General features: G+C 40.3%; 1 protein-coding gene across 1 annotated transcript; it reads left to right on the forward strand.

The window, feature by feature from the left end:
* The first annotated feature begins 1944 nt into the window (after positions 1 to 1944).
* Positions 1945 to 22024, forward strand: LOC135539212 (uncharacterized). Its single transcript, XM_064965036.1, has 6 exons — positions 1945 to 2299; positions 16571 to 16888; positions 17305 to 17583; positions 17726 to 17845; positions 20791 to 20861; positions 21365 to 22024. Exons 1-6 carry the CDS (start codon positions 1945 to 1947, stop codon positions 21479 to 21481), a joined length of 1260 nt encoding a protein of 419 aa, XP_064821108.1. The 3' UTR covers positions 21482 to 22024.
* The last annotated feature ends 343 nt before the right edge of the window (positions 22025 to 22367 follow it).

A 22367-nucleotide genomic window follows, 5' to 3' on the forward strand; every position in this document is an offset into this window, starting at 1 on the left:
AAGTACATAACAGTAATAATGAACCAGTTACATCTGAAGTATCTAATCGTCGAATTTGAGAAAAAGACATTTGTTTTTTAACACAGAGCCGCATATCTTAAGGTCGGCCTATATGCACTCAGAAAACTATCTACTAATTTATTATATTTTATTCCATGATATTGTTGTTACAAAATAGATTTGTGTTGTCTGCGGGCAAGGGAATATAAAAGCATCTGCTATGCTAAATTAACAAACTAGGCGTGCATAGCTCAACACATGATACTCAAACCAAAGACTGGACAACCTCGTGCTTCTTAAAGTTAATTTAAAGGCACTGTAGAATGACTGTATAGCTTAATAAAGCATTTTTTGTGTCATTATTGTTAATTTCTAAGTCATTGTTATTGGAAATGTATATTTATACAGCCTAAATACAAAATCCATAGGCATGTTGCTAAGGATCGATTTTCTCCCACAGTGGCATACCCAAATCTAACTGCCTATAGCTCAGGACCTGAATCAAGGATATGCATATTCTTGTTTCCGTTTGAAAATAAACACTTTGAGGTTTGTGGAAATGTGAAATTAATGTAGGACAATGTAACACATTAGCTCTCATAAAAGGTAATAGAAACAAAAAAACATGCAAGGCATACATTGAGATATGACTCTATTTGTAACTTCAATGTTGTCTTCAACATGGCAGCAGTGTGTGTGCAACGTTTCAGACTGATCCAGTGAAGGTAAATGTATCTCCTCGACTGTAGAAGGTTTAAGCGCAACCTTCTAAGTCATAAGCTAGGTTTTCATCCAATTTGGACAGATTTTCATGCAAATACCCTAGAATCTGCATAAAGAAAATCTGCACATTTTCCCACCTGTGGTGTTTTTCCACAAAATTGACTTTTCACGTATAAGAATCAGTGTTTGATGACGTAATGCACACAAAATGCACTTTTTAGGTTAACTTTTCATTCACCAAATAAAAATCGAAAGTTCATAAGTTACCATCGCCTTTTAAACTATACCAATAGTATTGTCATTAGCAAATGTGTACTATTGTAAGGGGTGCGTACTGGCGGCAGAGAAGTCAGGCGCAGGAGAGCAAGACTGATTTACAACAGTGCAGTTTAATAAATAAAATCTCTGTAAACAGTGCAATAAATCAATGGGTAAAACCCGTCACACACCAGCATAACGTGCACAAGCACTACAATAAACAATTCCGGACAAGGACATGGGGGACAGAGGGTTAAATACACCACATGTAATGGTGGAATTGAAACCAGGTGTGTGGTAAGACAAGACAAAACAAATGGAAAATGAAAGGTGGATCAGCGATGGCTAGACGACCGGTGACGTCGACCGCCGAACGTCGCCCGAACAAGGAGGGGGACCGACTTCGGAGGAAGTCGTGACAACTATGGTCTTGGCTTGTGCGCTGTAGCCAACAGATTACAGACATAGTGTTTCGGCTGTGCGGGTAAAGTCTACATCAGGGGTAGGCAACCCTGGTCCAGGGTATCGCAGGCTCTTCATGTTTTTGATTTAACCTACCTGGAAGACCAGGTGTGTTGAATTTAGGATATCACTGAACTGCTGAATTACATCAGTTGGTCAGGTGTGGTGCCTAGTTGGAACAAAATCCTGCAGTACCTGCAGAACTCCAGGAACAGGGTTCCCTACCCGCGGTCTACATGGTGAGATTATTATGGATTTTTTAAATATGTAAAACGGCAGTCAAGTATTGATCATAATGTCACCAGAATCAGATCCTCAATATTTATTGGAAAGAAGCATCAAGATCACAGTGCAATTTCAACACCCTGTGAAGTTCATTAGTTATTTCATCTGTAGCCTATTAAACTGCATTGTTTCCAGAGTCGTAGTGGGAGGATCACACACGATATCATCGTGTGACTTCGATATGATGGTTTTAATATTTTTTATATTTGCGCAAAAATGCGTTTCCACCAGAGAAGAGCTTTGACTGGGATGAGCGGGAGCTGCCCGACCATAAAGGTGGGAGGGCCAAGATTCCAGAGGTGGCGGAACGGAGTAGGGTTTGAGCATAGCCTGAAGGTAAGGAGGTGCAGTTCCCCTTGCTGCTCCATAGGCAACCACCAGGGTCTTGAAGATGATCCGAGCTTCGACTGGAAGACAATGCAGTGTGCAGAGGAGCGGGGTGACATGGGAGAACTTAGGACGGTTGAACACCAGGTGGGCTGCAGGATTCTGAATAAGTTACAGCGGTTGGAAGGCACAAGGTGGAGCCCAGCCATCAGAGAGTTGCAGAAGTTTAGACGGGAGATGACAAGTGTCTGGATTAGGACCTGCACCGCTTCCTGTGTATGGAAAGGTTGTACGCTATGGATGTTGTATAGCATGAATCTGCACGAGCGAGTCCCTGCTTTGATGTTTACAGAGAACGACAGGTTCAGTGTCACGCGAAGGCCTTTCTCAGGAGGAAGATAAACTTCTGTCAAGGTTGAGCTTGAGATGGTTGGTCAACATCTTAGCTTAGATGTCTGCCAGGCAGACAGAGATGCATGTTGTCACTTGGGTGTCAGAAGTTGTAAGGAAAAGAGCAGTTGCAAGTCATCCGCATAGCAATGATAGGAGAGACCATGTGAGGATATGACAGATCCGAGTGACTTTGTGTAAAGAGAAAAGAGGAGAGAATCGAACCCTGGGGGACACCAGTTGTGAGACGTGGTGCAGACACAGATCCTCTCCACGCCACCTGGTAGCAGCGACCTCCCAGGTAGGATGCAATCCAGGAGTGTGCAGAGCCTGAGATGCCTAACCCTGAGAGGGTGGAGAGGAAGATCTGATGGTCCATATTGGCGAAGATAGAGGATAGATCTAGTAGGATGAGAGAGAGAGTCAGCTGGTTAGGGTCATGTAAAGCATTCTGAGAGAGATAACAAGAGAGTTGGTCAGAGACAGCACGCTCAAGTGTTTTGGAAAGAAAAGAAAGGGATGACCGGTCTGTAGTTTGACATCAGAGAGGTCGAGTGTTGGTTTCTTGAGAAGGGGAGCAATTGGCCATCTTGATGTCAGTGGGGCCAGTGGTTAGGGATGAGTTGATTAGGAATGAGAGTAGGTAACAAATGACATGACCCTCCCCTGGACTAAATTTAAAAAAATACTAAACCTTCCACTTGACTGAAATTGAAAAAGCTTTTTTTTTTTAGGTCACAACCACCCCCTAATTGGAAAAACACACCTGGCTGTTGACCAAGAAAATGCACTGAAGGGAAGGTAGCATAAAACTAACCACATATAAGATGGATTTGCAAGTTACACCAAACTTGTCATTTCTTTAGTTATTACATAAAACCGAGTCATGTCGTAAAACAAATTCTGGGGTGTAATGTAATATGGAGAACCCAGCAAACCAGCTTATTGAAAATACATAAACCACCAGAAATAAATATTTAGAGATCTTATTCGTTTCAGCACATAAAGGCCCTATGCAGCCGGTTTATTGCAACATCAAATCCTTTCTGGGTACCAATTAAATACAGTGAGTTTTTTCAATTAAAATTTTCAAAAAATAACAGGATGTAAACTCTTTCTTCTTCTGGAAGTGTTCCAAGAGTTCCACTTTCTGCTCATCTATCCAAAACCCTCAAAGAACCCAGGGTTTTCACATGGATTTTTTTAAAGCCAGAAAGAATCATATCTACACAGCACAACAATTGTCATTGAAAGCACAGTGCTTCCCTTCTGAATAATTCTATTACCATCAAATATCCCCATCTCTTCATAATGTATCACATGACATAGACTAAGTCATCATCTAGCAAGAGAAAGATGTGTTAGCAACAACTATAAAAAAAAATACAAAATGAGGATGCTACCACCACCACCACTACTACTACTGCTACTACTACTACTAATAACAATAATAATCCACAGGTGGACAAAATGTTTTGAGGACATAGATGTCAAAACATGAGAAGGAGAAGATATTAAGGGTAGAAAATAGGAAATAGCCAGTGTATTACTTTGATTAATGATAATCACTTCTTGCATATCAGTAACTGCCAAGACTGACTATAGCCTATAACGGCCTTAATCTGGATTTACACTGTACGAGGCATACTCTAATAGAGGCTCTGCAAATGTTTTGTAACTTTTAGCTGCTAAACATTTTCACTTTCTGTCATGTATTATTGCTCAGATGAACACCTGGTAGAGTGAAAGCCAAGCCTCTGCTGACTACACTGGATGACTGATAATAACTACCCTCTGCTCAAGTGACCACCATTTTGTCATCAAAGCCCTCTGCTTCCTTTGCCTCACAGACTGTGGATGTCAAACACATTAAAAATAACAGGAATCAGACAACAAAATTAAGTAGGACATCATTTACAAGACGTGATTGAACTGGGCTGTCTTGTCAACGTTTTTCTTACCACCTCAGGTCTTATCCCAGCTTTGATGAGACTAGTAAGTGCAACTTCCATTGTAGGCCTATTTACTCCCCAGGCTCCATTTTGAAATGATATGGAACCATCATGGAAATTGTTGAAATGGTCTCTATGTGGACTGACATGGGCTGGGAATGTCATGCCAGATTATGTCAGGATTTGGCCAGGGTTGTTCCGGGTTTTGGTCAGTAGATGTCCCCATTGTGCTTTTTGTCCCTATGTTTTTCCCTTGATCCCCATTATTATTTGCACCTGTGTCTCGTTTCCCCTGATTGTATTTAAACCCTTTGTTTCCCTCAGTTCTGTGCTCTGTGTTTGTATGTTAGCACCCTGCCCTAGTGTTCTGTGTGCTCTTGTCGATTCCGGGTGAAGTTCTTGTGGTATTCTGTTTTTTGTTTTTGTTTATTTTTTGGTGAGTTTCTTTTGAGGTCTTTTTGTGTTTTTCCTACCACCTTTTGGATTTGCCATTTTTTGTATTTTAGGATTTTTTCTTTATTAAATACACCGTCTTAAGTACTGCTGTGTCTGCCTCATCTTCTGGGTTCTGCTGTCTATTCGTGGCTCAGTTGGTTAAGTGACTGTTTCTCACTCCGGAGACCCAGGTTCGAAACCGGGTCCTGACAAGATTAGGCCTTTGTCTAATTGTCTCTTTTGCTTGTGTTTCTGTGCTCTCTTTATATATACAGTGGGGAGAACAAGTATTTGATACACTGCCGATTTTGCAGGTTTTCCCACTTCCAAAGCATGTAGAGGTCTGTAATTTTTATCATATGTATACTTCAACTGTGAGAGACGGAATCTAAAACAAAAATCCAGAAAATCACATTGCATGATTTTTAAGTAATTTATTTGCATTTTATTGCATGACATAAGTATTTGATCACCTACCAACCAGTAAGAATTCTGGCTCTCACAGACCTGTTAGCTTTTCTTTAAGAATCCCTCCTGTTCTCCACTCAGTACCTCTATTAACTGCACCTGTTTGAACTCCTTACCTGTATAAAAGACACCTGTCCACACACTCAATCAAACAGACTGCAACATCTCCACAATGGCCAAAATCAGAGAGGGTGTAAGGACATCAGGGATAAAATTGTAGGCCTGAACAAGCCTGGGATGGGATACAGGACAATAGGCAAGCAGCTTGGTGAGAAGGCAGCAACTGTTGGCCCAATTATTAGAACATGGAAGAAGTTCAAGATGACGGTCAATCACCCTCAGTCTGGGGCTCCATGCAAGATCTCACCTCGTGGGGCATCAATGATCATGAGGAAGGTGAGGGATCAGCCCAGAACTACACGGCAGGACCTGGTCAATGACCTGAAGAGAGCTGGGACCACAGTCTCAAAGAAAACCATTAGTAACAAACTACGCCGTCATGGATTAAAATCCTGCAGCGCACACAAGGTCCCCCTGCTCAAGCCAGTGCATGTCCAGGCCCGTCTGAAGTTTGCCAATGACCATCTGGATGATCCAGAGCAGGATTGGGACAAGATCATGTGGTCTGATGAGACAAAAATAGAGCTTTTTGGTCTAAACTCCACTCGCCGTGTTTGGAGGAAGAAGAAGGATGAGTACAACCCTAAGAACACCATCCAAACTATGAAGCATGGAGGTGGAAACGTCATTCTTTGGGGATGCTATTCTGCAAAGGGGACAGGACGACGGCATCGTATTGAGGGGAGGATGGAAGGGGCCATGTATCGCAAGATTTTGGCCAACAACCTCCTTCCCTCAGTAAGATGGGTCGTGGCTGGGTCTTCCAGCATGACAACAAGGAGTGGCTCCGTAAGAAGCATCTCAAGGTCCTGGAGTGGCCTAGCCAGTCTCCAGACCTGAACCCAATAGAAAATCTTTGGAGGGAGCTGAAAGTCCGTATTGCCCAGCGACAGCCTTGGAACCTGAAGGATCTGGAGAAGGTATGTATGGAGGAGTGGGCCAAAATCCCTGCTGCAGTGTGTGCAAACCTGGTCAAGAACTACAGGAAACGTATGATCTCTGTAATTGCAAACAAAGGTTTCTGTACCAAATATTAAGTTCTGCTTTTCTGATGTATCAAATACTTATGTCATGCAATAAAATGCAAATGAATTACTTAAAAATCATACAATGTGATTTTCTGGATTTTTGTTTTAGATTCCGTCTCTCACAGTTGAAGTGTACCTATGATAAAAATTACAGACCTCTACATGCTTTGCAAGTAGGAAAACCTGCAAAATCGGCAGCGTATCAAATACTTGTTCTCCCCACTGTATGTGAGCTGTGGAAAGGATTTAAATCTTCTGAGGATGGTACACTTTGTCTAATCGAATCCAATTTTGTTATCCCTGGTAATACTTTGCCCTTCTGACTCCACATTGGAGAAATTCAACTTCCCTTTTGATGAGCTGAGGTGATTTGATCAAGTGTGAAATGCTCTATCGAGGCACAGTTGATCCTTGATTGCGATACAGTTTTGGAAACCTTGAACATTCAACTTAATTATCATCCAGAAATAACCTTTAAAGTAGGCCTACACAAGATTAACTTAGTGTTTGCTGTTTTAACACAGATTTCTACAGAGATGTTTTGTTTTTACACAGCTTTGAACCAATGTTTTTTTTCATTCAGTGTCCTAGTTCAGGTAAATATGCAATGAAAACACCAATGTGGGAATCTGTGTCCAAACAATGCATAATTTTGTATTTGTAAAATTATTTTGTGTTGATATGAAGGTAGAGTTACTGTAGTTGGCAAAATCTTATTGCATGCAATGATTATTAGCCGGTTAGACAGAGCATCGGCCATTGGGACAGCTGTACACAGTGTCTCCAATGGGATACATTTTTTATTTTTATTTAACTCGTCAAGTCAGTTAAGAACAAATTCTTATTTTCATTGACAGCCTAGGAACAGTGGGTTAACTGCCTGTTCAGGGTCAGAACAACAGATTTGTAGCTTGTCAGGTCAGGGGTTTGAACTTGTAACCTTCTGGTTCCTAGTCCACCGCTCTAACCACTAGGCTAGAGTCTTGATGATCATCCAAGTGCTTCCAGTTTTTTTGTTTTTTGTTGATGAGATGGGTCCCATTATGTCTGGTGAAAACCAAACATTGTATTCCACAGTAAGAACCTCATACCAACAGTCAAGCAGGTGGTAGTGTGATGGATTGTGGATGCTTTGCTGCCTCAGGACCTAGATGACTTGCCATAGAAGGAAACATAAATTCTGCTATGTATCAGAGAATTGTCTGTCCATCTGTCTGTGAGCTGAAGCGCAGCTGGGTCATGCAGCAAGACAATTATCAAAAACAGACAATCAAGTCTACATGAAAATAGTTTTAAATCAACACATTTTTAGTTTTGGAATGGCTGAGTCAAGGTCCAGACTCAATCCCAATTTAGATGTTGTGGCAGAACTTGAAACAAGCAGTTCATGCTTGAAAACCTACAAATGTCACTGAGTAAAAGCAGTTATGCATGCAAGAGTGGACAAAATTCCTCCATAGCGATGTGAGACTCTGATCAACAACTACAGGAAGCATTTGTGTTATTATGGTGTTATTGACTGTATGTTTGTTTATTCCATGTGTAACTCTGTGTTGTTTGTGTCGCACTGCTTTGCTTTATCGTGGCCAGGTCGCAGTTGTAAATGAGAACTTGTTCCCAACTGGCCTACCTGGTTAAATAAAGGTGAAATAAAAAAAATACAAACATTTGGTTGCAGTCATTGCAGCTAAAGGTTATTGAGTGTAAGGGGGAAATTACTTTTACACACAAGGGAATTTTGTTGTTTTTAGTAAACTCAGGTTCCCTTTATTTAATATTAGGTTTTGCTTGAAGATCTGATAACATTGAGTATCAAAAATATGCAAAAATAGAGAAAATCAGAAAGTGGGCAAATACTTATTCACTGCACTGTAAGTTTCCGTAAAAATTGGCACAGAAGTTGTCAATTGTCATAGGGACATCAGAGATCATATCATTCCCTTGAACTGTTGAGTAGTGTTACTTTTAGAGCTCAATATATCCAGCCTGAAAAAATAAGCAGAGTTCTGCTCTCCTTCTTCAAGCCATTTTTTCATTGATCTGAATGAAGCACCTCCTGCCTTAACCTTGACAATTTCATCCAGTTTATTTTGTTGGTTAACTAACTTAGCTTTATCCATATCTGAAAGACGATTAGGAGTTCTCTGGAAGAGTGAGGTATTTCTTTATGTTACATTTTTCTCTTCTATCCTTCTGGTCTTTGCAAGATCACTGCTATATTTTCTTAAATATTTACCAGTTTCAAACTTTAGAAGTTCCCAGTTTGTCCTATATTCACTTTTTCTCTGGGCTTTATTCCAAAAATGTATTACTAAACCAGTGAAATTTGACTATTTCATGTTTTAATATGAACCTATTCAATTTCCGTTATGAAGCTATGCATTGACTATCATTACAGGGCAATATTCACACTTGTATGTGAATAGCTCTATGGTCTGTTACAGGTGTGTCAATAATTTGAAAATAAACCATTTCTTTAGCCCTCTGAATCCAGCCGATAGTTAATATGTGAACGTCTAGTATATGTTTTGTTACACCAGGTATAGGATCTCTCAAGAAGAAACTTCTCTCTCCATAAATCCACAAGATCAAACTTCTGCAGAAATAACTTTAGATTGGCATTCAGAGAAGTAGACTGCCACGGTGTCCACCTATCAAGATAATATCTAATGCAATATTAAAATCTCTACCTATTAAGAGTAACGAGCTGGGAAATGTAGAATATCAATATAAAATTAGATTTTCTACAGCCTCAAGGACAATTTTCTTGTTTTGAGTTGTTCCCATAAATATTGACAGTATCCAAAATCATTTGACTAAATTCAATAATAAAGAAAAAATATAATGACCTCTTGAAATACCAACAACCACACCATATGCATAGACCTTGAGTTGAAAAATCTAAATATACTTATACTTAACTGTTAATCAGCTTAATAAAAAAATTAACTAGCTTTCAGTCAGCAACAAAAATACCCCTGAAGTAGCCTTTTCCTATAAAATTACGACTGGAGTTTATATATAAATGTCTTGGAATATTTACATTTTGGAGAATTTCTTAAACAATGGGTTAAAGTTATGTATTGTAACCCTACGTGTAAAATAGTCAATAATGGATACTTCTCAGAAACAAGTAAACTGTCAAGAGGAGTGAAACAAGGTTGTCCACCATCAGCATATCTATTTATTATGGCCATTGAAATGTTAGCTATTAAAATCAGATCTGACAATAATATCAAGGGCCTAGAAATCCACCGCTTAAAAACTTGAATGCTGATGATTCAGATCTCTCCACAGCCTCATAGATAATCTAACCTCTCTGGATTAGAACCAAATTATGATAAATGTACTATATTATATATTAGATCACAAAAAAAGACAACTTTTGCATTACCGTGTAGTTTACCAATTAAATGGTATGACGGTGAAGTGGACATTCTCACGCTGATTAACTCTTCAGTCATATCGCAGTTTACCTATTTGCTTACGGCCTTGTCTACACCTAGCGACTTGTTTTTTTAATTAGATGAAAGAAAGAATATTCCATTTGATTTGAAATGGCAAGCCAGACAAAATTAAACGGGCCTATTTATATTATGAATATGAATTCAGAGGGCAGAAATTATTAAAAATTAAACCATTTTACCTCTCCCTAAAGGTTTTTGTCATACAAAAGTTATACTTAAATCCAAACTGGTTCTCCAGCGCAGAAGTAAGAATGTCTCACCCCATGTTCAAGAATGGCTTTTTTTAACCTTCATTAAGATGACAACCATTCATTATTGGTTTCAGGTGTGATAGGCCAAGGCAAGAGTGACCCCAAGGGCCAAGACTGAGCAGCCCGGCAGCTAAGGATTGCCTAAATGGGTGTCTCCACTGACGTGGGCATGCTTTTAATACAGACTACATTTATCATACAGTATTCCATATAAGGAATGCAGACCTTATGAAAGTTGCACAGTATACCCTTAATTGTGTAATAAATCAAATCTAGTGATACATAACTTGACATTTCTGCCATCCATTGTGACATTGTGGGAGGATAACCAAACTTCCAATTAATGGTAATGCATTTCTTAGCCGCTATAAATGCAAGGTTACACAGTTTTTTCTGATAACAGTCTCCAGTATCAACATTTCCAAGCAAACAAAAACAGGCACTATATGTGGACATGCTGAGATAAAAGAACATACTCTTTGCCAGAATTCATCCACCCTTCACAAGACAATAACATGTTCAAATATGCCCCCTTTTGTGCTTTACACCTCCAGCAGAATAATGCAATTTCTGAATGAATGATATTCAGTTTAACTTGCATATACAGTGGCAAGAAAATGTATGTGAACCCTTTGGAATTATCTGGTTTTCTGCATAAATTGGTCATAAAATCTGATCTGATCTTCATCTAAGTCACAACAGACAAACACAGTCTGCTTAAACTAGTAACACACAAATTATTGTGTTTTTCTTGTCTATATTGAATACATCATTTAATTAAACATTCACAATGTAGGTTGGAAAAACCCTAGGCTTTCTCCAAAAGCTAATTGGAATCAGGAGTCTGCTAACCTGGAGTACAATCATTGAGATGAGATTGGAGATGTTGGTTAGAGCTGCCCTGCCCTATAAAAACACTCACAAAATGTGAGTTTGCTATTCACAATAAGCATTGCCTGATGTGAACCATGCCTCGAACAAAATACATCTCAGAAGAGATGAACTTCTTCGTGATCGGTGTCCCTTCCAAGGGACGGTTGAGCTAACGTAGGCTTATGCGATTAGCATGAGATTGTAAGTAAACAAGAAAATTTCCCAGGACATAGACATATCTGATATTGGCAGAAAGCTTGAATTCTTGTTAATCTAAATGCACTGTCCAATTTACAGTAGCTAATACAGTGAAATAATACCATGCTATTGTTTGAGGATAGTGTACACTTTTGATCATGAAAAGTTATTAATAAACAAATTACGCACATTTGGGATGTCTTGATACAATTATTTTAACAGAAATGCAATGGTTCATTGGATCAGTCTATAACGTTGCACATACACTGTGCAATCTAGTGGCCAAATTCTAAATTGTAGCTGGGCTGGAATAATACATCATGTCCTTTTTCTTGCATTTCAAAGATGATTGTACAAAAAAAATACAAAGGAACGGTTGTTTTCTTCTACGTATTATCTTTTACCAGATCTATTGTGTTATATTCTCCTACATTCCTTTCACATTTCCACAATCTTGGAAGTGTTTCCTTTCAAATGGTACCAGGAATATGCATATCCTTGCATCACAGCCTGAGTTACAGGCAGTTAGATTTGGGTATGTCGTTTTAGGCAAAAATTGATAAAAAGGGGTGGATCCTTCATTTAAGCAGACTGTGTTTGTGTATTGTTGTGAATTAGACTCCAGGTAATTCCAAAGGGTTCACATACTTTTTCATTGGACTGTAGTACATTCTATGGATGATCTTAAACTGCAGTCATTTATGTCTGAGATTATATGAACATGACTGGGCATATCTGTATCCATTCATCATCATCAATAGTGTCGCCCTGGTCTTCCACACATTTTTATTTGACATGTTTTGTGTCATCGGGAAAAGCCACTATCAACCCATGATACAGTTTGTAAATCAACTTTAGAGGTTTATCTGACTGCTTTAAAATAATTTTTATCATGTAGCTTCTTGCCTGTCCAAATCAAATCAAATCAAATCAAATCAAATTTATTTATATAGCCCTTCGTACATCAGCTGATATCTCAAAGTGCTGTACAGAAACCCAGCCTAAAACCCCAAACAGCAAGCAATGCAGGTGTAGAAGCACGGTGGCTAGGAAAAACTCCCTAGAAAGCTGTACTGAGAGATAAAAGTGTTGTATCTGCAAAAGCTCCCCTCTGCGCAGTATCAGACTGGTCTTCCCTGACTGCCTGACCCTGCTGAGTCCCCTTGTCACCATCTGATACTGCTCAGATGAGGCATGACAAAGAATTACCTTGGTGTTTATTTATACATTATATTATCCAAGAAAACAATCAATGGTTCAATAATTGAAAGTACCATTATTCCCAGATCACAGACAGTAGCACATTTTAGTACATTTTTACCTGACTGATTAGGAATGCGTAAGTGGTAAGCCATGACTTCCTGTTTCACCGGGGTATAAATAGGAGGTGACATACAGGCCAAGTTCCCATGTTTATCCATCGCTACGGGAAAGACCCGAAAATACAGTAATGTTGTGCAACAAAATGTAGCTGGGCTGCACAAATCAGGAAATGCTTAAAAGAACATAGTGCAAAGGTTGAAAATGCCCATTTGTTAAATAATAGTGAAAACTATGAAATAACACACATCAAAATTTTGAAATAACACATATGGAATCATGTGGTAACCAAAAAAGGGTTAAACAAATCTACATATATTTTATACTTTAGATTCTTCTAAGTAGCCACCCTTTGCCTTGATGACAGCTTTGCTTTGTTGGCATTCTCTCAACCAGCTTCATGAGGTAGTCCTCTAGAAAAACCCTTGAATGAGAAGGTGTGTCCAAACTTTTGACTGGTACTCTATATTTGAGAAAAAAATATTCGTTTTATGTTATAAGAATGTATTTTTTCTTTCATTTATTCTACTTTAATTGAAGGTTGGATTTGTGTGAATTTTTAAATGAAAGACCAAGAGGATAAACAATAAAGACGTCTTATCACTGCCCATTTTGCTCATATACATTGTATCTGTCCCTAACAATATAAACAAAATCATACCGCTGCATTTAGCCTGTACAAAATATATTTCAGCCAGTTCTGAAGTTATATGTTGCTGTAATAAATAATGCATGCAAATATCTTTTGTCCTAGTCAATTTTGACTAAGATTAATGTGTTTCTCTATTATGTTATAGGACTACTGTTACGATTTACTATAAGTGGTGGGTGGGATCAGGCGCAAAGAGCAGGGTTCAGTAGATTGTCAAATTTATTCTCCGGCACATCAAAACGGTCACGCCAAACACAGGGCGCATACAATTTACCAGCCCAAACAACAGGACCATTGTCCTGTCCTGCTAAGCTTTCAAAATGTAAAGAATACTTTTGGGTGTCAGGGAAAATGTATGGGGTAAAAAGTATATTTATATATATATATATATATATATATATATATATATATATATATATATATATATATATATATATATATATAAATTCTTTCGGAATGTTGTGATGTACAAGTTGTCAAAAATATAAATGATCAAGTAAAGTACAGGTACCCAAACAAACTTCTTAAGTAGTACTTTCAAGTATTTTATTAAGTGGTCAATTGTTTGGATCAGTGTTGATTTTGTCAGCAAAAATAGTGACTAAAATATTTCCAAACATTCCAAATATTCAGCAGTGGCAATTAACTGCCTAAATAGACCAAGAACAAACTATCGGCTAAAATATTTTTTATTTCAGTTTACTAAAACGAGACATCCCTAAATTATCTCTGCACAAGGTGCTTTGCAAAATAAAAATAAAAAGCAGCATTGATTTAAATAGTGATGCCACAGTCTACATCTGTTTTTCTCTTCCTTGTGTACAGCAGTAGGTTTCTCGTGTATAGCAGTAGGAGTTTCTAGTATTGCTCATTCCTCTCACTTTCCCAACTGCATTTCATAGCCAGTTTCGGTGGGGCCAAGTCTCAGTCTTGTCCTGAGAGAAAACGTCTTGGTTCCAGCTCTTACCGTTCAAAAGATATGACCCATGTTTCCGGCGCTATGTTTTGGTGGGCCCCATTTTCATTTTTAAATTACAGACATAAGAGTACCAGACCCGGCCACAGGGATGGCTAACTCTCGAGGTCCCGTGGATCACTACGGAATTAAGTAAATCTGCATTCAGGTTTTTTGCGCCCCATGTATGAAATGATCTGCAGCACTCTGCACCATGATGCTCTGGGGCCTCTAGGGCAGTTCAGGTTGTACATTTTGTATAACTTGTGCATATGCAGGGCTCTCTTGAAAAATAGGTTTTAGTCTCAATGTGATTTCACTGTCAAAATAAAGGTACGAAAAAAGAAGGTAATAAAGGATTGTGATTTCTTTTACAACGATGGCATTTCAGTGATTGTGCCATTAACCGCAGAATAAGAATTTGCTGAGATAGTCTTTACTTCCATGTGAACTTAATTTCAGTATCTACACTGAAAGGTGCTGTCCAGAACATAAAGGGGTTATTCAGCTGTCCCCATAGGATGACCTGTTGAAGAACATTTTCTGTTTTCAGATAGAACCCTTTTGGGTTCGATGTACAACCCTTACCCCCAGGGGGCTATACATGGAATCCAAAAGGGTTCGACCTGGAACCAAAAAGTTTTTTATATATATATATCTAGTGTCACGCCCTGGCCATAGTTTACTTTGTATGTTTCTATGTTTTGGTTGGTCAGGGTGTGATCTGAGTGGGCATTCTATGTTGGATGTCTTGTTTGTCTATTTCTGTGTTTGGCCTGATATGGTTCTCAATCAGGGGCAGGTGTTAGTCATTGTCTCTGATTGGGAACCATATTTAGGTAGCCTGGGTTTCACTGTCTGTTTGTGGGTGATTGTTCCTGTCTCTGTGTTTTGCACCAGAGAGGGCTGTTTTCGGAGGTTTGTTATTTTGTTAGTTTATCGTGTATCGTTTCCGTATTTAATAAAATGAATCAAAACTACGCTGCATTTTGGTCCGCTCCTCCTTCCGATAACTAAAGTCGTGACATCTAGAACCAAAAGGGTCATCTTATGGGAACAGACAAAGAACCCTTTTGGAACCATTTTCTGTAAGAGTGTATACTTTCTTTCCGAACTGTCACCATCACATCAGGCCTTTACAGTTTTTCCTGGTGGCTAAGACACGTTCAATTAAACTTTTAATGGAACTCCATCATAACCTAATGACCACAACAGTATTATTTTTTGTAAAACTGTAAGTCATTACTCGTTGCTTTCACACAAAAATCTAATGCTAAGCACATTTTTTTTGCAAAACAGTAAACACAACTCACTACAAAAGACGCAAAACTCATGTCAAATGTTTTAACATTCGGTGACAGCTGATTCAAATTACTCCTGTGAATGTGAACATCTTCTGCGCACGTGCACACTTCTTTACACAAATGTTCACTGAGCAATCAGTCCTTACTCATGCATTATAGAGATCACTCACCTCTGACTTACTGTTTGCAAGAATGGACCAAGTAAGAGGCCGAGGGCAAGGACAAAGGAGAGGTAGAGGGGCCCATAGAGGAAGAGGGGTTCAGATGGGTGGAGGTGGAACGTTTATAATTACCATCCACATGACCAGATGTTCCTACTAGATAGAAAGAAAACCGGTTATATGGCAATCACTGCAGAGGACTATCAAGCCGTGCAAGGATATGTTTTCCTCACTGAATTGCAAGGGAAAAGATCCAGGGTGATGTTGATGAAAACATGAATGGACCAAATGTAGTGTATACTGTATTGGTGTTGACTTTTCTACATTGCTTTGTCTTTGCAGTGATTTTATAGCCTGGTGTATTTTATTTTGATAATCTGTTTATATACTGTACAGCATCACTGCATTTGTGAAGGACAACATATTCATGCTCTTCAGTGACATTCTTTCTATATTGGTCATCTTTGGTTAAATCGTTTTCGGAAAACAAAATACAACCCATGCTGTGATAATATATTTACTCGTCTTTTATGGTGCATACTATGATTATAGTATCAACAAATGGCACAGAAATATGAAAGAGGGTTAACCATGTTAGAGTATATTGATAGTTGTAAGTAGTATTTATTGGGCCATCGTGTAACGATTTATTGAAATAACTTTTCATTAGATAACAAGTTGTATGTTTTGATGGAGGTAGTTAATTTTGTGTCATGTATTTAATGTTTTGAGAGTCTTAATGCATTTTTGAAAATTAAATGTGTCATTTTGGCCAACGTGTTTCAGTTTTGGGCTGCATGTTAATTGTTTAGAAAATGTTAATTCTGTTTGGACACATTTTATCAAGAAAAACTGCAATTTGCTACATTGCTATATTATTAGAGAATAACTATGATATTTAAGTCAATGCGTTGATATTGAGTCTCTCTTTCTCTCCACAGTACTCTGCTCAGCCCAGCATTCAGCTCAACCTGAGACTCGGCAGGTGAATGGCATCGTGGGAACGTTTTTCAATTTTCCAGAGCGGGTGTTCAACTCTGGCAGTTTACTTTATGGAGGTCTTGGCAATATTGCACAGGTGTACCCTGTTAAACAAAGTAATACCAACCTTGAGGAGAGATTTAAAAACCGCCTTCACTGGAACAATGTTACTGGAGTCTTCACTTTGTCAGACCTAAAAATAGATGATTCTGGGGTTTATACTGTGGAGAATACAGATGAAGGGAAGACGACACATATATTTCAGCTTACTGTGTACTGTAAGTGTGTGTGTGTGCTGTAAATTACAACATCATTAAAGTGGCAATCAGCAGTAGAAACAATACTAAAGCTGTCACCTTTTGGTTTGGTAAAAAGCTGAGGGATGGGTCTGGAGAAATGTAACCACTCTCAAATTCATAGATCGAGCAATGGATTCAAGGACTGATCAGCCATCATGTAAAAAATTATAGTGTGTAGATAGATAGTGTTTGTTTACAATTTCTTTGTTTACAAACTCCGGAGTAAAACTTTTTATGGGTTCTAAGCTCAACAAGCATTTATAAATATTCTTCAAGAATCAATGGGTCCATTTCATTCATTTCTAAGTCCAAAAATGAATGTAGCAACTGCTCTTTGCTATTTAAAGATAAAATCCATTTCACTAATTCACATTTTTTCATTATTTGTCTTCCAGATGTTCTGTCCAAACCTCAGGTGACAGTCCATGATAACATCTCCTGTAGCGTGGTGTGTTCTGTGGAGAACGGGAGAGAGGTGACCCTGTCCTGGTACAAAGGAGGGAAGATACTCAACCAGACCAGCAGCCCTGACCACAACATCACCCTCTCTATACCTCTCAAGGTGGATGTACAGACCAGAGACTCTTACAGATGTGAGGCTGCCAACCCAGGCAGCAAGGAGGCAGCTGTTGTTCCACATTCCTGTATAGAGAGTGATCCCTTCAAGGTGACAGGTAAACACATGTACAGTAGCAATGTTACATTGCAGATATCCAGACAATACCAACTTCTATATGAAACAACAAGTATGGTAGAGTTCATTTTATGAAACGAAATGTTTCAATTAAAATATTTTTTTCTCTCTTTTTAATTTAGATGGTGATGAGAGGACTCGAGGTCATCTTATTATTGCTGTGATCTGCGTTTTGGTTGCCTCGGGACTTGTTGGACTTGCAATCTATCTTAAGAAGAGGAGAAACGGACACTCACATGCAGGTATTTAGCTTTTTACAGGGTGAGGTCATTCTCCTTGTCAAATTCAAAACATGTTGTGCACAACCTTTTTGAATTATCATGGATAGTGTTTTGGAAAAGGTAAGAAATGTTTGCCTGAACAACGGATGCAGGTCAAATGAAGTGGTGTATCTTCCACACTTCCTCTGCTTGGTCAGACAGTTGCATTGTCTCAGACCACTTCTCTAAATGATGATGAAGCAGAAGGCACAGACATACAAGCACAGTCTGACAATCATTACTTTATAGCTTCTCTGGTGCCAAAACGACAGCGAGCACAGACACAGGAATCCATAGTTGTCACGTTTTGACCTTAGTTTCTTTTTTTATGTCTTTGTGTTAGGTTGGTCAGGGCGTGAGTTGGGGTGGGTTGTCTAGGTTCTTTTTTCTATGTTATATTTTCTACGTGTTTGGCCTAGTATGGTTCTCAATCAAAGGCAGGTGTCCTTCGTTGTCTCTGATTGAGAATCATACTTAGGTAGCCTTTTCCCACCTGCGTTTTGTGGGTGATTATCTTCTGTTTAGTGTGTCTGCACCAGAGAGAACTGTTTCGGTTTCATTTTTTTGTTCTCTTGTTGTTTTTTGTCAAGTGTTCCGTTCTATTAAATATCATGAATACTTACGACGCTGCGCATTGGTCCGATCTCTCATACTCCTCCTCAGAGGAAAAACGAATGCCGTTACAGAATCACCCACCAACCAAGGACCAAGCAGCGTGGTATCGGGCAGCAGCAATAGCTGGACTCCTGGACATGGGAGGAGATTTTGGACGGAAAGGGACCCTGGGCACATGCTGGGGAATATCGCCGCCCCAAGGCAGAGCTGAAGGCAGCAAAAGCTGAGCGGTGGCAATATGAGAAGGTAGCACGGCAGCGCGACATGCACGAGAGGCAGCCCCCAAATTTTTTTGGGGGGGGCACACGGGGAGGGTGGCAGAGTCAGGTTGGAGACCTGAGCCCACTCCTCGTGCTTACTGGAAGAATCACAGTACTGGTCAGGCACCGTGTTATGCGGTCAAGTGCACGGTGTCGCCAGTACGCGCTCATAGCCCAAGGGGCTATAGGCCAGCCCCCCGCAAGTGCCATGCGAGAGTGGGCATCCAGCCAGGGCATGTTGTGCCAGCCCAGCGTGTTTGGTCTCCGGTACGCTGTTTCGGCCCAGGGTATCCTGCGCCGGCTCTGCGTGCTGTGTCTCCGAGGCGCTGGGAGGGTGCAGTGCGTTCTATGCCTGCGCTCTGTCCGTGCCGGGCGAATGTGGGTATTGAGCCTAAAGGAGAGGTGCGAGTGGTACCAGATCTCCAGTGCTCACCCACAGCCTGGTTCAACCTGTGCCTGCACTCTGGATGGTCCGGGCTAAAATGGTGATCCAGCCGGGAGGAGTGGTGCCAAGGCTGTGCACCTGGGCTCCAGTGCTCCCCCACAGCCCGGTCCATCCGGTGCCTCCTCCAAGCACCAGGCCTCTTGAAGGTCTTCCCGGCCTGGTGGGTCCTGTGGCAGCCCCACGCATCAGGCTGTCTCTCCGTCTCCTCCCTCCAGGTCCGCCCATCTGTCCTGAGCTGCCAGAGCCACCCGTCTGTCCTGAGCTGCTAGAGCCACCCGTCTGTCCTGAGCTGCCAGAGCCGACCGTCAGCCAGGAGCTGCCGGAGCCGCCCGTCACTCCGGCGCTTCCAGAGTCGCCCTTCACGTCGGTCCGTGGGGTGACGCACAATTGGCCTAGCGTCGTCTGGGTTAGGGAGGGTTTGGCCGGAAGGGATATCCTTGTCTCATTGCGCACCAGTGACTCCTTTGGCGGGCTGGGCGCAGTGAGCGCTAACCAAGGTTGCCAGGTGCACGGTGTTTCCTCCGACACATTGGTGCGGCTCGCTTCCGGGTTGGATGCCCGCTGTGTTAAGAAGCAGTGCGGCTTGGTTGGGTTGTGTATCGGAGGACGCATGACTTTCAACCTTCGTCTCTCCCAAGCCCGTCCGGGAGTTTTAGCAATGAGACAAGATAGTAGCTACTAACAATTGGATACCACGAAAAAGGGGGTAAAAAAAAGAGAATCAGACTTAGGTAGCCTTTTCCCACCTGTGTCTTGTGGGTGATTATTATCTGTTTAGTGTGTCTGCACCAGACAGAACTGTTTAGTTTTTTTTGTTCTCTTGTTGTTTTTTGTCATGAAGTGTTCCGTTCTATTAAATACCATGAACACATACACATTGCATATTGGTCCTGTAGCTCCCTTCAGTAACCACGAGCACAACCGTTCCTTGATTTTAACATGCGGCTTTATTCTGTAGTTTTAGTCAGAATTATCACCTTCTGTGAGAACTATAAAGTAAATGAAAAATACAGTACAACCTTATCTTACGAGTGACTTATTAGCTTGGTATAACTCTGAAGTGCTTACATGCCTAACAGTTTAACCGGCGTTATAACGGGTTCAGATTAAACACATGAATAAAGGAAAGAATACCTCATTGGCTGCTTATTACAGAAGGGAGGAAATCAAACTTCACACGTATTATTCCTGGCATGAATTCACACTTCATCCTAACATACACTCTTCAACCTTTATGAACTACACCCGATGACATGACAACTTAGCTAATGCAGCGCGGGATTGCCTTCCCTCCAAAAGTGTGTTGCTACAATAAGGATCCCCGTTACAGCAGTATTAGCTACGTGGTTCCGCTTGTATTATCATTTCCCCCACACAGCGGACACGTAAACAATTCAAACAAAAGACAACGACATAACCTGTAAGTCTACCTGTCAGTTACAGGTCCGATCTCTCATACTCCTCGTCAGAGGAAGACGAATGCCGCTACAATAGTAACATGAGTCCTTAGTGTTTGTAGAACCTGTGTTGGGGATGAGCATGTGTGCATATATGTCAGTTACTACCACCCACACTGTATATTTCATTTACTTTATTTGCCTTTATAGATTCACCTGAAAGAGAGAAAGATGACGTTCAGTATGCAGAGATAACTCACATTAAACCAGCAGAAAACCAGGTTAGTAATAATTCTACAGGCTGATAAACATAGGAGATGTAATACAGCTGCTTTAGCAGCCCTCATGTCTACAACTGTTGGCTTTATCTCTGTGTCAGTGGGTTCATGTGGTATTGAGTTGCACAGACCACCTGAGTTTGATAACCGGCCTGATGTCATTGCAACCAGTTTTGCCCAAATGAAATGCTTATGTTGTACAATTAGAAGAGTAATGCCTTTGATCTTCCTATGTCTTTTACAGTATTTGCCAAGTCTGTTGATTTTTAAGCTTGGCTTCATGGTTCCTCCCACTAGATTTAGGAATGATTCTAGATGTGTTGACTGTTGAGTTACCTACTGCAGATCAATGAGAATAAACAACAGAGCATCAGACTTGTCTTGTCTCCTTCTTCTGGTACAAAGTATCTGATGACAAAACATATGATCCTTTATTCTTTCCTACCCCCCCTTTCCTTGTCCCTCTCAATCCTTTCTTCCCTCCCTCCCTCCCTCTCCCATTCTAGGAGGAGCAAACAGGTATACCAGGACTGGAGTCACTTAGAGACAACCCTAACCAGACAGTTTATTATACACTCCAGGTACGTCACATGGGTGCCAACGAGGATGTTGACACTGCATGAAGGAGAGAGAGAACAGGAAGTTAATGAGAGGGTGACATGATAATCCACATCCAAGAGAAGGCGTTACATCCTAAAGAGGACGTTAAGACAAAATTATAGTCAATATTCATTTTAGAAAACTTCATGGAGACAGTTGTTCCTGAAGACAATTACCATTTAACCAATGCGCTTTTGTCATTTCAGTCATTTCAGACTTCCTTTGTTGGTCATTCTCACTGTCTTTTGTTGAATTGAGCCTTGATGAGATTAACTGATGCAAACAAATTAAATAACTATGCCTAGGGTTATTAGTAGGATGGTCCCTCTTTTCAAGTGCCCAATGTATAGGTTAAAACAAATGGAACCTCTTTAATACAATTCACTAGTGTGTTTGCTATGCTACTGCTGTGCCAAAGCTTCTTTTCAGTTCTGTATGTTCTGTTGTTTAAATGTAGGTGCCTCCCCTGTATCTTTTTATAGCTGGTCATTGTTTAGCTTGCCAGTGGATAGCAGCTGTGTACATAAAAAGCAGATGTTTGGTGAGATAAAGCCACCTATTCCTCAGCATAATGGCTATTAGGCTATGTTGGAAACCACCATATAGATTCTGTTGAAACACTTCTGAGTGGTAGATCTTGATTTGCCTTTTGACTCAGAAAGTGTTCTTGGTTGACATTTTACTCTCACAAAATGCAATCGTGATTAAGTGTAGTTCAGATCTTGCTTTGACAACAACTGTGTTCACGCAGTTTGAATGTACCAGAGTCACAGTTTAGTTTATTATGATGGACCACTTATTGCTTGTCCTTATCTACACAGTATTTAGCTCAACAGGATATCCTGTTGGGGCTAGGGAGCACAAGGAGTTCCCTAAAGGGAACACCCCCTCCCATTCAGCTGAAAAAAA

This window comes from Oncorhynchus masou, unplaced genomic scaffold (genome assembly GCF_036934945.1).
Source record: "Oncorhynchus masou masou isolate Uvic2021 unplaced genomic scaffold, UVic_Omas_1.1 unplaced_scaffold_3656, whole genome shotgun sequence".
Taxonomy (NCBI): domain Eukaryota; kingdom Metazoa; phylum Chordata; class Actinopteri; order Salmoniformes; family Salmonidae; genus Oncorhynchus; species Oncorhynchus masou.

Coding starts and splice junctions, on each gene's coding strand:
- LOC135539212 (XM_064965036.1), top strand. CDS start 1,945: ATGCGTTTCCACCAGAGAAGAGCTTTGACTGGGATGAGCGGGAGCTGC. Junction 2,300..16,570: donor GTTTAGACGGGAGATGACAA/GTGTCTGGATTA, acceptor TTCTCTCCACAG/TACTCTGCTCAGCCCAGCAT. Junction 17,846..20,790: donor AAACGGACACTCACATGCAG/GTATTTAGCTTT, acceptor TTGCCTTTATAG/ATTCACCTGAAAGAGAGAAA.